Source organism: Lactuca sativa, chromosome 1, assembly GCF_002870075.4.
Source record: "Lactuca sativa cultivar Salinas chromosome 1, Lsat_Salinas_v11, whole genome shotgun sequence".
In the NCBI taxonomy this organism is placed as follows: domain Eukaryota; kingdom Viridiplantae; phylum Streptophyta; class Magnoliopsida; order Asterales; family Asteraceae; genus Lactuca; species Lactuca sativa.
Genome location: NC_056623.2, coordinates 93,029,943 through 93,048,572, shown reverse-complemented (window position 1 = coordinate 93,048,572; position 18,630 = coordinate 93,029,943). Strand labels below are relative to the sequence as shown.

Genomic DNA, 18,630 nt, shown 5'->3' with positions numbered 1-18,630 from the left:
GCATTGGCGACATCTACCAACCTTCTGCTGCTAGCAGCGGTGTCCCGAGCCCCATGATAATCTGGAGCTCCGCAAGCTCGAAACTCCCTGAACGTCAGAGTGCACGACCCCATCATAGATGCCACCTCAGTACGGAAAGAACTCAATCTCTTATCTAAAAGATCGAGGATGCCCTCCCTGACCGTACCGAAGATCACATGAGTTTGGTCTAAAATACTGTGCGTGACCTCAAATGAAGTGAACACTCTCGTCTGCTCGTCAAGCTGCTCGACTCTAGAGCCCGAGCCTGATCCCTCACTGGTACCTAAACTGCCGACTAGCCTAGTGCGTAGCATCACCATATTGAAAATACACCATAACAAATATCTTTATACATATCATCACTCGAGGGATATCACACACTACAAGTTTCCTGGGTTCATCTCAGCCTTCCTTGATTCGAGTACGGATCCTCTCCTTTCAGTAATACAAACCCATTCTACCTTCCACATTTATCCGTACTTTCCTCGAGAACTGCATTGACTCCACCAATTCTGTGACATCCCCAAAATCACAGCCAGAAAAGACCGATTTAATTTATGCTTTTAAAATAAATTTTAGTGTAATCCTTTGATTTAAAAGAGTTGCGGAATTTGTTCCCAAAACAAAATATGATAAATAAAATTTATCAAAGCATTCCTTAAAGAAATGTATTTTCATATACAACAAAACTCGGGATGTCATGTTCCGATACAGACCAAAAGCATAAATGGCATATTATAAGCCTTACAACAATTATATACAACTACTGGCCTATAAAAAAAATTGACGATTCATCCATCTTATGCTCTCGCGCCACTACCTGTAATACAAATAAAACTGAGTGGGTCGGGTTTGGGACCCTGGTGAGCATATCGGGTTTTCAACCCATAATAAATAATTATATTTAATTTCACCAACCAACAATAAACCGATTACCCATTCCCGTTATCCTCATTTTACGTCCCTAAAACAACATTTATTACCAGGGACCTAATCTAGGATTTTCATCGGGATGGACATTACTGCAAAGGGGTTTCCTCAACAATAGATGTCCTAATGGTAACCATGAGGGGGATAGAGTACACCGTTGAACACATCGTTCACAACACCTACAGGTTATGAACCCGCCAGCGTTCCACTAGACAGTCTAGAAAGAGTCTGTGGTCGTCATCCATACTCCGCTAGATGACTAGATTAACAACAACATTGAGGCTTCTCATCATTTTTATTTCATCACACACCAACTATCTATCCATGTTCTACCCAACATATTAGTAGATAAAATATACATAGCTTATACATAGCTTAAAACTTGTATAGCATGTTAATTCAATACTCATTCCAAATAACAGATGATACATATACACATAACACGTATTCCATAGATTATAATTCATATATGTGTATTATCATAAAGTGAATGCACACTTACTCATATCATATATCTAATACATTCATCAATACTTGTATTAAAATCATGTATATGAAAGGGACTATGCACTCACTTGATAAGACGATGCTCGGACAACACTACGACTCTTAAAGTGGTATTCTTCGTAGTGTCCATATCATGTTCTGAATGCATTCTTCTCGATATCCTGCTCCCTTACTTTCAGTTGATGATATCCTGGCCTTAGGTCGTTCTTTGGAAAATAACTTGAACCTTGTGGTTGATTGAACAGGTCATCAATCCTCGTCAACGAATATCTATTCTTTATTGTTGCCTTGTTCAGCTCTCTATAATTGATGCACATCCTCATACTCCCGTCCTTTCTCTTTATGAATAACACCGGAGCTCCCCAGGGTGATGAACTAGGTCTAATGAAACCTTTGTCCAATAACTCCTGAAGTTGCATCATCAGCTCCTTCATCTCCGTCGGTGCTATTCTGTAAGGTGCTTTTGCTATTGGCGTCGTCCCTGGTAACAAGTCTATTCTGAACTCCACTTGTCTATCAGGCGGTAATCCAGGAAGATCTTCAAGAAATACTTTTGGATAATCACACACGACAGTAATGCTCTGCATCTCCTTTTTCTCCTTCTTAGCATCGATCACGAATGCTAGATACGATGTACATCCTTTGACCAACACTTTTTGGCTTTCATTAGAGAAATAATTCCATAATTTACTCTGTGTTTGTCCCCATACACCATAAATGACTCTTTCCCTGGCGGGTTTACTTTTACAATCTTCTTCTTGCCCAGTTTTTCAGCATCATTGGCGCTAAGCCAATCCATCCCCAACACGATGTTGAAACCATTTAGCTCAATAGACAATAATTCCTCGTGGAACTTATTCCCATTCAAGTCAATTAAGACGTTTTTCATACGATGGCTAACAGGTATAAACTTGCCACTAGCAACTTCGACTAATAAATCATTATCTAGTCTATCGACAGGCAAAGCTAGTTTTCTACCAAATTCATGCGAAATAAAGGAGTAGTTGGCTCCATAATCAAATAAAATTTGGGCAGGCAATTCGTTTACGAGAAAGGTACCTGAAGCGACATCAGCTTCGTCTGTAGCAGCTTCTGGTGTCATCTGGAAGGCTCTCGCCTTCGACTTTGGTGGAATGTTGGGCTTTGTTGCCTCCTTCGTCTTCGGACATTCCCTCAAGATGTGCCCTTCCTCACCACACCCAATATAGAATTTCTTGGTAAGGGTGCATTCCTTGGCATAGTGCCCTGGCTTTCCACATTTGAAGCATGTGGCTTCCCTGCCACATTTCCCAAGATGCTTCTTCTTGCATTTTTCACACCATTTCGCTTCGCCTCCTCCACCTCCTCTCGAACTAGACTTCGAGAATTTACCCTTTTTGTTGGACCCCAAAGGTCTGTCGAACTTCCTCTTCTCACCAACCTCTGACCTCTGCAGACCCTTCTCTCTGATTTGGGTCTCAACATTTCTAGCAGCCCAGATGGTGGCTTTCAATGTGGTTGCTTGCTTAACCATTGGACCATAGTCCGCTGGGAGTCCGAGGGCAAACTTATTGACCTTAGAGAGTTCAGTTGGAATTAAATATGGAATAAGCTTCATCTTTTCCGTGAAGCTAGCAGTGTATTCAATAACGCTCATTTTTTCCTTCTTTAAATTCTGAAACTCATTATTGATTTCCAGAAGGTCCTGCTCGGAGCAGTATTGCAATTTGAGTTGCACCACAAAGTCTTCCCAAGAAATTTTGTTCGCTTATCCCTTGGGCATCGAGTCAGCTAACAGCTTCCACCAACTCAACACGCCAGATTTTAACAGAGGGATCGCAAGAGCGGTCTTCTATCTGTTGCTACATTCGCAACTCTCGAACATTGTCTTCATTTCGGAGATCCAGTTTATAACTTCCACCGGCTTTGGGCTTCCAGATAGACATGGTGCCTTGGATTCTGTGAAACCCTTATACTTGCACCCACGCCCATCATTTCCTCCATCCTGGTTGGCTCGCCTAACAATCGGTGAGTTGGCTTGCCCAACAATTCCACTAAAGTTTCCTCCTTCCGAATGCCCTTCATTCAATTCGGGCTGTTCAATCGGCATTGAAGGTTCTTCGCAATTCTGCTGAAGCAGCCACCTAGTTTCTTCCGTTTGACGATCCAACATCATTTGGATCATTGCTTGTACCCCATCCATTGTCATTGGCTCAGGTGTTGCTGCTACAACATGTACTCGCTTAATCACATGTGGTTGATTCCTGTTTTCATCTGTGTTTCCAACGCCACTCCTGGTTCTTACCATTTTTTATCTACACACCGAATAAGGTGAATTTAGATCCTCAATCATGATAGATAATTAAATCATCCTTATCACTCTGAAGCGTTTACATGCTAGTTCTAATACGGTAATCATACGCTTAGAATCCTAAACACATAAGGTCTGCAGATTGGGTTGGCAACAAACCATAGATCCGAACAAATAATATCATATATGGCAAACATATAACACTTAGCACATAAAAGCATTATAGGCAAATTTCCTAAAATAAACTAGTGCTCGTGTCTAAAATATAACAGACACTCATCTCACAATCTTCACTTAGAATTATAAGTTGAAGTCTAGAAATCCTACAAATTCGTAGTTCATTTAAACTAATGCTCTGATACCAACTGTGACATCCCCAAAATCACGGCCAGAAAAGACTGATTTAATTTGTGCTTTTAAAATAATTTTCAGAGTAATCATTTGATTTAAAAGAGTTGCGGAATTTGTTCCCAAAACAAAATATGATAAATAAAATTTATCAAAGCATTCCTTAAAGAAATGTATTTTCATATATAACAAAACTCGGGATGTCATGTTCCGATACAGACTAAAAGCATAAATGGCACATTATAAGTCTTACAACAGTTATATAACACTACTGGCCTATAAACAAAATAAATTGATGATTTATCCATCTTATGCTCTCGCGCCACTACCTGTAATACAAATAAAACTGAGTGGGTCGGGCTTAGGAGCCTGGTGAGCATATAGGGTTTTCAACCCACAATAAATAATTATATTTAATTTCACCAACCAACAATAACCCAATTACCCATTCCCGTTATCCTCACTTTACGTCCCTAAAACAACATCTATTACCAGGGACCTAATCTAGGATTTTCATCGGGATGGACATTACTGCAAAGGGGTTTCCTCAACAATAGATGTTCTAATGGTAACCATGAGGGGGATAGAGTACACCGTTGAACACATCATTCACAACACCTACAGGTTATGAACCCGCCAGCGTTCCACTAGACAGTCTAGAAAGAGTCTGTGGTCGTCATCCATACTTCGCTAGATGACTAGATTAACAACAACATTGAGGCTTCTCATCATTTTTATTTCATCACACACCAACTATCTACCCATGTTCTACCCAACATATTAGTAGATAAAATATACATAGCTTATACACAGCTTAAAACTTGTATAGCATGTTAATTCAATACTCATTCCAAATAACAGATGATACATATACACATAACACGTATTCCATAGATTATAATTCATATATGTGTATTATCAGAAAGTGACTGCACACTTACTCATATCATATATCTAATACATTCATCAATACTTGTATTAAAATCGTGTATATGAAAGGAACTAGGAACTCACTTGATAAGACGATGCTCGAACAACACTACGGCTCTTAAAGTGGTATTCTTCAGAGAAACTGTGATCTATTCACACATCGGGCTTCTCGCGGGCAGAGCTTCGGCTCGGAAACTCTTTTCTTCTCGGGATCTTCGGAGCTTCCGGACTTGCTTCGAGTGTTGGGATGATACCAGGGCTTGGGGGGGGGGGGGGGGGTAAAAGTAGGATTAAAGATGAGTTGAGTAGGAGAGAGGTTAAGGAATTTGCAGCCAAACCTGATTGCCTTCAGTTTCAATTGATAGGGCTGATTTTTTCGATTTTCACGTCTTGACTTTGGACGTCATCAGGTGCGTAGTCTCAACTTGGGTCTGCTAGACTCAGAAGGGTCTCATCATTGAGTTCACGTCGTGAACCCACTGTTCACGTCGTGAACCCTGACACAAGGTTGGGGTTTGTGCCCCGAACTTCATAAATTCATATCTTTTGCATACGAGCTCCGTTTTCGACGTTCTTTATATGCACGCATAGGTGAGATTATGCTCTACATCTCTCGCTTAGACTCTGTCGGCTAATTTTGACTTTAATCTTTATTATATTATTTTTAGCAGACCGGGACAGGAAAACTCCATTATAAATTCATAACTTCTTTATCTAACGTCCGTTTCCGTCTGTCTTTTTACCGTTGGACTACTATCGACGAGATCTTCGATTCTCGTTTAGATTGTTTCGGCCAGAAATCACTCGATCTCATATTCGAACTTTGGGCTGCATACCGCTAAGTCAAAACTTCGAAAAATCATAACTTCCTCATACGAAGTCATATTTAGACGTTCTTCTTATGCACGGTCTCGGTTTAACGTATTCTACGACTTACTTTAGATCACTAAGGCTAAATATCGCTATATCGTAAACAAACTGTTTACAACATGCAGTGTCGCACCGGTTCTATCGCGAAACTACGACATGTCATAACTCCTTCGTTATAACTCAGATTTCAGCATTCTTTAAATTTTCGGAAACCTCGCAACCACCACTACAACTTCCTTCATAGATACCGGGCTTATCTAATATTTTATTATTATGCTTATTTTTATTCTTAATTTATTTAAGCCATAAAATTAAGCATAAAACACATAATACTCAAATAATACATTTCTATTATTTCGAAATGGGTTATAAAGGTTAACCTAGACTATTACATGAACATTAATGTCTAGCCTAGAAACACGGGTGTTACAAAGTCCCTTCTACTACTACTGCTATCTGCTAATCTCATCCTAGGCTTTCCCTAGTACGGGCCCATTCTACCTTCCACATCTATCTGTACTTTCTTAAGAACTGTCTTGACTCCACCAAGTCCCTTCTACTACTATTGCTATCCGCTAATCTCACCCTAGGCTTGACCTAGGGTAATAACCGACCCACTCTCCACCATCAGCTGCATAAGAAGTCCCTACTATCTCCCCCTAATTAGCTCGCGAATGCCATTACATATCACTAAGACTAGATAATTCTTCGAATGAGAGATCCTGCCCTACAACGGTTGGACTTAAACAAGAGTTGCGAAATAGAGCTACACCTAACCTTCTGAAATTATTCAGTCTTTGCAATATGTAACTTAACATATTCATTTACTAGTTAGTATGAGATAACTAAAACTCCTAGAAGCACAAAGCAAGTAGCATTCGAGCATTGAGTAAACATAATCCAACATATCCCATTTAGGCCATCCCTGACTAATTTGTACTAGCATGCAGTTCATAAAGTTGAGATACATATATAGGCACATAGGGCATCCTTACTAGATCCTTAGTCCTAATCTAGCATACAGTTCTCATAAACGTATCCTAACATAAACTTGTATGGGTAAATTATGAGTACTTACTTGAGCTCGGCTGATTGCATGCATCACACCCTTTTCTCTTTTCAAAATTCTTTTCCTTTTCAAAGTTCTTTTTATAAAATGTTTTTTCTTTTGAAAATTTTCATACCAAGTCCTCAGTTTGAGTCCAGACACTCCCGAGAGTGTGCCCGAATCCCTCAAACTAAGGCTCTGATACCAACTTGAAACATCCTAAAAATACAGACTAAAAATTTCATTTTTAATTTATTAATAAATCCATAGTATCAAAATGTCTTAAATCATATATCTCAAAATCTCATAACATCTATCAATGTATCAAAATCATATGTCAAAACATCAGAGTGAATCCTCCCAGGCTAAAAGTTATGGTGTGTGCCATGCAATCATCCCTAGCTCTTCCCTTTACTAGTGGAAGTACCTGAAACCAAAACTGAAAACTGTAAGCACGAAGCTTAGTGAGTCTCCCCAAATTACGACATACCATACACATAATCACATAATAACATACATCGGGCCCCACCCGGCATCAGACGAATTCGACATCAAGCCCCGCTCGGCATCAGACTGAAGTCCGATATACATATAACATATCATCAAGCATATAACATGAACACATAAAATAAACATATAAACATTCCTCAGGCTTGCCCCGGCATCGGACCAAAGCCTGGAACACATAACAACACATGTAAGATCACAAAGACATTAAGCATACAAACATTCCTCGGGCTTGACTCGACATCTGACCGAAGTCCGGAAACATATAATCTACATCGGGCTATCCCTGACATCGGAACCAAGTCCGACATATGATAACATACATAAACAGGTCGACATTGGTGCCTTATACCCGTTCCTATTGGAGGAAAACTCACCTCTCAAGCTGACTGATGAAATCTCGTGTGAGTAATCTCTGATGGCTGCTCCAACAACTCCCTGAATATCATTAACACAATAATCACTTAGTCAAAATTTCTAAGGGTAAAATGACCATTTTACCCCTGGTTAAGATATACATTCTGGGTTGACCCAACTCGCTGAGTTGCTCGATCAACTAGCCGAGTCCTAGAACCGTGAAATCGTGATCTAACTCATCGAGTCACGCCCCTGACTCGCCGAGTTCCCTGGCTATTCATAGTCGCGATTTGGCGAATCAACTCGTCGAGTCCCTTCACAAACTCATCGAGTTCTACCTTAAACTGAACCTGGACAACATGACTCAACTCGTCGAGTTCCTCTATGGACTCGACGAGTTCTCTGTCTGTTTGGGCCTTCTTAACATATTAAGCCTCTACTTTCCAGATCCAAAGTGCATACTCCTTCTACATACTGGAAGTGCCCTCTTAAGGGTAAAGTTTCCAACTTTACCCGTTAATAGTCCTTCTTAATGGGTTTAACTCAAACCCTAGCTCTTTAGGACATCGATCTTTGTCCAAAAGCCATTCTACTCCAAACCAAAGATGAAAACTGAGATCTAGGTCCTAGACACCAATTGAACACATAAAGTTCCTAACCTTCCTTTCATGCATGGCCTTTTGGGGCTTAAAAGGCCATAATAATTCCGTAAAGCTTTCATGGAGGCCCCAATGGCATAAAGTTTGCACCTTTATGCCTTAACAACCGTTAATGATTCCAGATTTGAAAGGATCCTGGCTTTGGACGTCCATATCCCAAGGGTCAAGCTTCTTGGAACCAAAACCCAATAAAGTGGACATAAAGAGATCTAATAAATTAATAGACAAGTTAGAAGCTTGATTACCAGAAAATAAAGGGAATAAGATCTTGCTTCTGGATCTACTATCTTCTCCTTGAATCTTCTAGCTCCTTCTTCTTCCATAAGCTTCAAGAACACACAAGGGTCACTCAAAATGGCTCACAGACTCACACAAAGCTCTAAGGTTTTATGGATTAGGGTTTGGGACTTGGAGGCTGGAAATGAGGCCATAAGGTGGGGATTAAGACGCTTAAATAGGGTGGAAAACCCTGAAATTAGGGTTTCACTCTGGCAGACCTACTCGCCGAGTAGATTGCTTAAAACCCCGCGGCCAATCTCGTTCCAACTCAACGAGTCTCGGGCTCCCAAATTGTCGAGTAGCTCTTCAAAATAAGTAAATTATAAGTAAATGGGTACCAGGAAACAGGCGTTACATTAAGTGACTAAACAACAAACTAGAAAATCCAATGGACCATTTTAGTCCTTAAAGGTTGTGGGTTATCAAGGCTAGGAGGCTGAAAGTCAACCTCCAACATTATTGTCCCCCCATGTTTAATGATGTCTCATGTTTGTTCATTACCTTGCATGAAATACACAACATGATCATATTATATAAGGCTAGTTGTTTTATCACAAAATCACTTGAAGTTTTTGGTCTAAAATCTTCTCCTCTTTTCTCTCTTAAAGCCGTGAGCTACAAAGATCTTGGAGCTCTTTCCTCTTTTGAAGATATTACTAGCTTTTGGTGTTTACTTTGTGTCTTTATTTTAGTGCTTAGTTGTTTAAGCACTTAAGGCTTAAAGAACAAAGTTGTATAGAAAGAAATCTAGTAATTTTGGTACCTTATTCTTGTTGGTGGATTGCTTGTAGAGAAGATCAAACTCCTTGTTCTTGCCATCTACTTCAACACCCCAAATCCGAGAGGGTCCAAAGGCTACAAAGGTTGTATTTTCTAAACACCCTATGGTTGTTATAATATCATTCTAACCTCTTTAAAATGATCCTTGATGGTTTGTTTTGCGTCACACTCGAAATTTGTAAGAAATTTTAAAGCTTCTGTTGCCGGTTTTTGTGAAAAACTAGAGAAAAATGCAAAAATGGTCCCTATGGTTGGCAAAATTCTGTGTTTTTGGTCCAAAATGAAATGTTGGTGCACCACTGGTCCAAAATTGGATATTTCTATTGTTTTTGATCCGTATCAAAATAAAAAGACTATTATACCCTTATATTTGTTTTTTTATTTTTTATTTATAGTTATTCAAATGTTTTTCATTAATTAACATTGAGAAAAATCTCTCTCTCTCTCTCTCTCTCTCTCTCTTGAAAGTCAACTTGTTAGATGAAGAAAGTCTGGTGAATCCTTTTTTTTCCAGGTCCACTATGGTTATACACGAGAAGGTGAAGCAATTTTCTCTTTCTTGTGAACCCATCCACCACAACTCCACCATCTCTTAACCATTGTTTTGGAAAAGGAAACCCACCCAAACACCTCCTCCCATCTGCCTTGCTCCCCCTTTTCTTTTGATAAACCTCCACCCCCAACACCCTTAAAACAGGGACCACCAGAACATCACCGCCACCACCACCCATTTACCCTCCTTCCATCGCTGATCAACCCACCAATCACAAACCTTTCCCCCTCCTTCCCTCTGGTTAAACTCGTCAGAATAGGAAGACGAAAGCAACAGAGCTGCCATCTCCACCCACCACCACCATCTTCACCTTTTTATTTTGCCACTATTGATGAAAGTCCGACCACCACCTTATACCCCCTACTCTCGACTGAAAATCACCACCAAAAACCACTCCCATTCATTTTCTCCGCCGATTTCGATCAAAACCACTCCCATACGAACACCATCGATTTCTCCATCTTTGTCTTGGAATAGGAATCACAAACAAGAATCGATGGGTCTATATGGATTTGGGGAAAGCCGAAACGGGGTTAATTAGTTCTTGGAATCGGAATCACAAATAAGATGTTAACAAACAAGATGTTTAAGTAGTGATTTACAAAGTGGATGGTCGGAAGGCAGATCCGAAGGAGTAATGTAAGCAACAATAGTCGTGCAAGGGAGGGCTTTCGGCAGTGGTGCTTGAATGGAGGAGGTGAGGTATATGAGGGGTGGCACCGTTGATGGTGGGGACTGCCCACCACAACAACAGCGGCGAGTAGTGGTTGCACAACAGTTTTGTTGCTTCCATTTTTCCAGTTCAATGGTGATTGACGAGGAAGAGAAATAGTAGCAAAGATGGATGGTGGTGGAGATGTTCAGGGTTGGGCTTGGTTGACTAAAATAGTGGCAGCAGTAGGTGGTGTTGGGCAGTACGAAGTGGTGGAGTGTGACCGGAGCAAGGCGGAGGAGGGTCGGTAGTCACTGATCGTCGATGAATCAAGAACTTGAGGGAGTAGGTTGTCATGTTGTATGAAGTCAGATACGAGAGAGAGAGAGAGAGAGAGAGAGAGAGAGAGAGACAGAGGGTGGTGTTATTTTCTTTTTATTTTTTTTAATGAAAATAGTAATAAAAAGTTAAAAATAAACAAAAAAGAATTATCAAAGGGCATATTCGTCATTTCAGGTTGGGTCAGGACTAAAAACACTTAAAAATGCCAACTATATGGACCAAAATCACTCAAGATATCTAAAATTGGACCAGTGGTGCACCAACATTTTGTTTTGTACCAAAATTACAAAATTTTGCCAACCATAGGGAGCACTTTTGCAATTTTGTCGAAAAACTATTTATTTTATGCAACAAAACCCTTCATGAAGTACCATCTTATCGCAAGATCTCGACAGCATGGTGGAACTATTTAACATGCTTAATGACTTTAATCTTAGAGATAGAGGCATTAACCTTAAACATGCTTTGGTTTACTTAACGGTGTAACTGATTTTGGAACACTAAAAATAATTTAGGTGTTAGTTAGTTAGTTAGGTAGTTTTTTTTTTCTTTTTTTTTTGTAAAAAACCTCTTCGGATCTATTATTGTTGCGCGGCGCAGCACACACGCAATACTTTTCATATCGTAGTTGTTTGTTTTTTAGAAGTCTTCGGAGTAAAAAGTTGTTGCGCGTGTTCTGTTTGGGGCAGCAATTGTATTGCCTCTTTCAACCTCTTTTTTTTCTTGCTAAAATCTTGATGAATCTTGATTATATGTTGCTAAAATCTTGTTGAATTCTTGTTTCATCTTCTTCTTTTCGTTTTTTTGTTTATTCTTGCTCATATTTTTTTTCGTTTTTTATATTGAATAATGATAATTTTTTGCTGAAGTATAATTATTTTTTGTTGAAATATCATAAAATCATGCTGTAATGTCATACATTATTAAATTTTCGGTATTAAAAAACTATTTTCGGTATTTAAACCGCTTTATTATAATTTTTTAATATCTGCAACAGTATGCAAATGTTAAAAAACAAGCATGCTTCTTATTACAGTCTGTAGTCGTTTGGTCCACATCTTCTGCTGCAGAGGATTGCAGAGGTGGTCCGCAACAAGGTTGTCAAGATCGGGATCCAACTTAGGATAATTTTTGGGTTTGCAAGCTCGGGATCGTAAGATAGAGATCGGGATCCTAAGATTCCACAAAATAAAACATATGTATAATTTATAATTTTAAAACATGAAAAATATTTAATCATTTAATTTTTCGTTCAAAAATTACAAAAACTTCAAAATATTAGTTATAAGTTACAACATAAAATGATAAACGATAAATTGGTAAAGAGTAAAAGAGAAAGAGTGTTAAAAAAAATTTCATTTGCAAAACAAAAAAAATCTAGGGAAGGTAGGATCGCATCGGATCCCGATCCTACAATCCTAACTATGATCTTACGATCCGACCTGCGATCCTATCTCATATACGATTCGTTTTTCATACCTAGGATCGTACGATCCTACGATCAAAATCGCAATTTTGCATGGTTAGTATGCTTAATGAATTTTTGATTAAAAAAACATACGATGCCTTTATGTTCAAGAATGTTAAGTGCTCCCAATAAAGACTACGGATAATGTTCAATTTTTTTGTTTAACTAGATTAATCATAAAGGAAATAAAAGTAAGGGGCTGTTTGTTTGGCCTCTTAATCATATCATAAAGAGGTTGACTCTGGATCGTTCAGATTCAAAGCGTTTGGTTGATGCTTTTTGAACATCTTAATCGGTCAGACATAAGAGAAAATGGTCTTGATCGGTCAGATGTAGTTACAAGTCTGGATGAAAAAGTTTCCATCTGATACCCTTCAGCCCTAAAGAAAACAACGTCTGTTTCTTTTTTTCTTCCCTCGCTTCTCCCATCGACAACGTTCACTGATTCCCTCCTTGCCATCGGACCGTCGGAGCGTTGCACTATCTCCGCCTCCCCTTCATTGGTAAGTCCCTCCTCTGTCTCGCTGTGCTGTTTTCTTGTGCGCTTGATCGATTTGTGTGAAATCGATTTTTTTCAAGCCCTAAAATCTGTTATCTTGTGTTTGATCTATTCTTGCTAAGTTTTGTTCTTGCTGCTGAAATTTTTGTGAAATCTATTTCGTCGTTTGCTGCTCTATCTTATGATTTTTGCTGCTGTATTCCTTTGTTTTTGTGTGAACTCCAAAATTTGCTATGTGAACTCCGAATTCTGCTATGTTATTGTGTGGATAATAGATTTTTGTTGCTTTATCTTAAGATTTTTGCTTAATTTGTGTTGCTTTGTTGTTGTTGGATTTTGTGGCTACCAATAAAAAGTTCAAAATTGATGAAACATGTTCTTGTTGGATTGTAAATACTAGACATGTAACAAATGACACAAAAAATGTCTGAATTAACCGTAAACAGTAAACAAATAGAAGGTGTGGGAAAGACATTTTCTTCAAGCTTATATTCATGAAATTACAACTTACGGATGTGAATGGAGTAATTTGAAAGCGAAGTCGTGGAAGAATATAGCTGAAGGATTGAAAACAAAATACAATTGTAGTTGATCAATTTGGATTTTGTTTATTGTTTGATTTGGGTTTTGTATGACATTTTGTATTTTATTTAAAATTGTTTATAAATTTAGTATTGTTTAACATAGTCGTTCAGATATCTAATCAAACAGTAACAAATAGTTCAGAGGGTTAAAATGGTCATTTTCACTATTAAGAGACAGACATTTAGATGTCTGACCAAACATCAACTTATCATTCAGATACAAATTTATACAGAGCCTCTACATCATCTAGGTCTTTGCATCATCCATATATGAATACTTCAGATGCTACCAAATAGCTCCTAACTTGAATTATATGTCTACATGTACTTTGTAACGATACTCCTACCGTATCGCTACTTTCCATTTGTTTTTGAGAAAAATATTTAAACCAATGGTTTTGGCAAGTCAATTTTTCTTTGCCAAATAGGTGATCATGATAAATTTTCTAAAAGATAGTTGTTTCGAAGTATTACATATACATTTTTGGTATTTTTTCATTCAACTTTTTTTTTTGTAACTCTAAAACAAACAAAATTCAAACAGATACGTATAACTTAAAATCCAAATGCCAAAAAGTGGTCATTATTCTACTAGTTATGAAGAAGGTTCATAAGCCAAAACAGGCTCAAAATTTCTTCTACTTACAACACACATCCCATATTTCTTAATTTACAACTAAACCCATTCAAATCTCCATTAAACTCAACACCAAATATAATTAAATTACCATATCTAAAAAATTCCGAAACATCACACACCCAAATCAAGAATCTCTTTTATTCACTTGTAGGCGACTCTAGAAGACGACGAGTAAAGCAACGAAGAACCAGAGAAGCTACTCGCGTTACTTCTCATCCCACCACCAGCAACAGCAGCAGCCGATGATGATGATGTTGCCGGAACTCCTCCTTCCGCCCTACTTCCGGTGGCGGGTTTTTCCGGTGAACCCTTCAAAAGAGCGTCAACTTTTGCATACTCTTCTCTTTCATGCTTAATTTCCCTCAACATTGCCGCGACATCTTTCATCGTTGGTCGTTCTTCCGGCAAGGAGTTCACGCAGAGTAATGCAACGCCTAATGCTTGCATCATTTCTTCAATCTCGGATTCCGAACGAGATAACAAGCTTCGATCAAGTACTTCGATCCATCCTTTTCTTTGTTTCACCCAATCCACGACGTGTAATCCATCTGGTATCGTTGGGTCGATCGGTTGTTTCCCTGTTAAAACTTCCAGCATCACTACTCCGTAGCTATAAACATCGCTCTTCTCCGTGATCTTCATCCTGTACCCGTATTCTGAAAATGCACACAAACTGTTCGTGAAAATGTCTCATAGAAAAAACAGTAAAACTAAAAGGAATGAAATGTGTATACCTGGAGCGATGTATCCGTATGAACCAGCGATTGTGTTAGAAGAACGAGCAAAATCACCATCATCAACAAGCTTCGCGAGACCAAAATCTGCAATATATGGCTCAAATTCCAGACCGATGAGAATATTATTAGCTTTAATATCTCGATGAACAATCGGAGGAACACAATCATGGTGCAAATAAGCAATTCCTTCAGCAGCCCCCAACAAGATATGATACCTCAATTCCCACTCCAACGAACTCCCCATTCGTTCATGAAGAAGACTCCCAAGACTTCCGTTTGGCATATAATCATACATAAGGAGCCTCGTCTTCTTATTCCAACAACAACCCAGAAACCTAACGATGTTCTTGTGTCTCACAGATCCCAATGTTTTCACTTCAGCTGAAAACGAATCTCGAACTGCAGCTTTCTCATCTTCATAACCACCATCAACCGCCATTGATGGCCAAAGCTTCTTCACAGCAATCACATCACCATTATCCATATCAGCACGATAAACAACCCCAGAACACCCTTTCCCGATGACATTAGTGTCCACTAAGCATTTCAATATTCGGTCAACCGAAATATTTAGCTTCTGAAAAGGCGTGAATTGCCATGGCCATGATTCGCCAAGCTCTGATTCATCATCACCCTTGAAACCCCTTCTCGCACGTAAAACCGCAGCCACTCCCATAATCATCATAGCAATCGTCAAAGTAATAAGCAACGCAAGCGCTAGTCTTAACCTCTTTGCGTTTTTTGATTTATACTCATCTTTCCCATTTCCTGATTCTGCAACATTGTTTAAAAAACACGATTCTTTTCCAAAAGAACACAACCCTCGATTCCCGGCTAAATCAGCTTCCGATAACTGCCTAAAAAGCTTATTATCCGGTAAATATCCCGTAAAATTATTATACGAAATATTTAACGAAACAAGATTATCTAGACGTGAAAGCGGATTCAAATTTCCTTCCAAATTATTGTATGACATGTCAAGAATCGAAAGCTTGCTTAATGCGGCTATTTGATCCGGGATTGACCCGGTTAACCCGTTGCAGCTTAAATTCAAGGCGATCTCGAGCGCTTGAATGTTTCCTAACTCAGGCGGGATACCGCCTGATAATTTATTACTGCTCAGGTCTAGAAATTGTAGACCTGAGCAGAGCCCGAGCGATCGAGGGATCGCTCCTGCAAACTCATTCTTACTAAGAATGAGTTTGTTTAATGAAACCAACCGCCCGAAACTAGCGGGAATGGGACCGGAAAACCGGTTACTAGAAACATCTAGGACTTGGAGTCCTGATAATGATGATAAAGAATCCGGTAACGAGCCTTGTAATGTGTTGTTGCTAAGATCCACCATTTCTAACTCGGTGCAACTGGAAAGCTCACCGGGAACCACCCCGGAGAGGTGGTTTCCGGACAAATCAAGAAAGTTTATGCTTTTTAATCCGGCGATTTCTTTCGGGATTTCGCCGGTGATTCGATTATCACCCAATCGTAACCGGACTAACGCGGTGGAGTTCCCGATTTCTGGCGGGATTGAACCGGAAATGTCGTTTGAAATTAGAAGCAATTTGGTGAGGTTTTGGAGTTGAAACAACCCTGGAGGGATACTTCCGGTGAGTGAATTGTGCGATAGGTCTAATGCTTGAAGATTTGTACAACTTCCTAAACTTGGAGGTATGCTTCCTTCGAGATTGTTATCCCACGCGAAGAACACTTCGAGATTTGTTAGTTTTCCTATCTCGGAAGGAATCAGACCGGAGATTTGATTGGTGTCCAGCTGTAATTGTTGGAGATTGACGGCGTTTGAAATAACAATCGGGATTGAACCGGAGATGTTGTTGTTGCTAATCATGAATTCTTCTAACTCAACGAGATTACCAACGGAAGACGGAAGAACGCCGGATAATGAGTTTAAAGAAACGTCGAAGATTTTTAAATTAGTACAGTTTCCGATTTCTTCAGGGATTGATCCGACCAAGTTGTTCTGCCATAGTAACAGTTTTTCGAGCTTTTTGAGCTTTCCGAGCTCGGGAACGATGGAACCGGAAAGTGTGTTTTCGTATAAGAACAAGTTTACAAGCTCTGAACAGTCGCCGAGCTCCGGCGGGAGCTCACCGGAAAGCATGGCGGTGTATATGGAAAGTGTTTCGAGTTTGGTGAGGTTACCTAATGAGTGAGGGAGAGAACCTGATATTCTTGTGTCTGCGAGGCCGAGAAACGTGAGGTTTCTGCAGTTTCCGATTGCTTCAGGGATTTCTCCGGCGAGGTCGTTGTTTCCTCCGGCGCGGATGACTTCAAGGTTATGTAACTGACCTAATTCAGGTGGGATGTTTCCGGTGAGTCGGTTGTCAAACAGGTGAAGATTCTTGAGGCTCCGGCAGTTCCCAAGCTCGCGTGGGATTTTTCCGGTGAGTTTGTTGGAGTTTAAAATCAAGTCCTGGAGGTTTTCAAGGTTGCCAATGGAAGACGGGATGGGACCCACGAGACTGTTTGAGCTTAAATCAATGGCGACAAGCTCCCGACAGGAACCAAGGTCGTCGGAGAGAGTTCCGGTGATGTTAGCGTCGGATATCGTAAGGCTTTTGAGATGGGAAAACGAAGAAAGATTCGCCGGTAATGGTAGCTGCAATGGTATCGACTGAATATTGATTTCAGAAACAAAACCTTGTGAATCACATTTAACGTAATCCCATTTGCATGGGCTTTTGGTGTCGCCGGAAAGTGTCCAACTCGAAAAGAAAGAACCGTCGTTACCACCACCGTTAACACCATGAACCCAAGTGAAAAGCACAACAGCTTCTTGGTTAGGACCTCCATCGCCGCCGTCAGCGGCGGCGGAACAGGGAATCAAGAAAAGAGTTGTAGAAATGAAGAAGAAAACCAGAGGAGATTTGAAGAAACAATGGAGATTAATAGGATATTGGTTATCGGATTTAGGGCACGACAACATCGACATTTGCCTCAAATTGCAAACTTTTCTTGGGTTTGTATCATTTGAGGTTTGTTTTTCTTAATCTTTGCGTCTCTCACTTCCTCTGTGTCTTTCTCTCTCTAAAAACCTCTCCTTTTTTCTGGGTTTTCTTGCTTGGTTCGAACACTGGGGTGGTGATCAAGAAATAAGCACAGGTTTCATGGCGAATTTCAATATAAAAAACAAAAAGATTAAAGAAACATTAAAAGAATACCTTGAGATTTGCAAAATTAGCAGAGCACCACCCCTCACCCAGTCACCCCACCCTACCCACCATTTTTGTATAATTTGTTTATAGTTTAATCATGCTTTGATTAATCTTGTTCTTGACTCTTTCAGTAAAACACAAGACAAAGTGAGTGTGGTAGCAGCTAAGCATCAATCTCAAGTCACCCCTGTTTTCCTCTATCACCATTTTTAACTTCTTTAATTTCTTCCATTTGTCTCATGGTCTTTCGTACAACCGGTCAATGCATAGGTACAAGTAACTGAAGCATATAAGTTATTAAAAAAAAACACTACGAATGGTAGTTGAACTTAAAAGCTTTATTAACCGTTCGTGGTGTCTAGTTAGCAAATCGATTAGGGTTTGAGATTTATCTTTCTTAGCAATGAAAATTCACAAGTTGCTAAATTAGAACCACAAAGTTAATTTCTAATCAAT

At 39.5% G+C, this 18,630-nt stretch overlaps 1 protein-coding gene across 2 annotated transcripts; it reads right to left on the bottom strand.

The window, feature by feature from the left end:
* Window positions 1–14,159: 14,159 nt before the first annotated feature.
* LOC111915919 (LRR receptor-like serine/threonine-protein kinase RGI1) lies at window positions 14,160–18,428 on the bottom strand. Of its 2 annotated transcripts, XM_042901943.2 has the most exons (3): window positions 18,181–18,428; window positions 14,999–18,092; window positions 14,160–14,920 (listed from the first exon to the last, which is right to left on the bottom strand). In XM_042901943.2, exons 2-3 carry the CDS (start codon window positions 17,949–17,951, stop codon window positions 14,406–14,408), a joined length of 3,468 nt encoding a protein of 1,155 aa, XP_042757877.1. In that variant the 5' UTR covers window positions 17,952–18,092; window positions 18,181–18,428; the 3' UTR covers window positions 14,160–14,405. The 2 variants fall into 2 exon arrangements, with proteins under 2 accessions (XP_042757877.1, XP_023767330.1); XM_023911562.3 differs by having other exon boundaries at window positions 14,999–18,428.
* Window positions 18,429–18,630: the final 202 nt, after the last annotated feature.

Excerpts from the sequence above, each read along its gene's own strand:
- LOC111915919 (XM_023911562.3), bottom strand. The coding sequence starts at position 17,951 with ATGTCGATGTTGTCGTGCCCTAAATCCGATAACCAATATCCTATTAAT. Across the intron at positions 14,921-14,998 it reads ATACGGATACATCGCTCCAG|AATACGGGTACAGGATGAAG; the intron begins GTATACACATTT and ends GTGCATTTTCAG.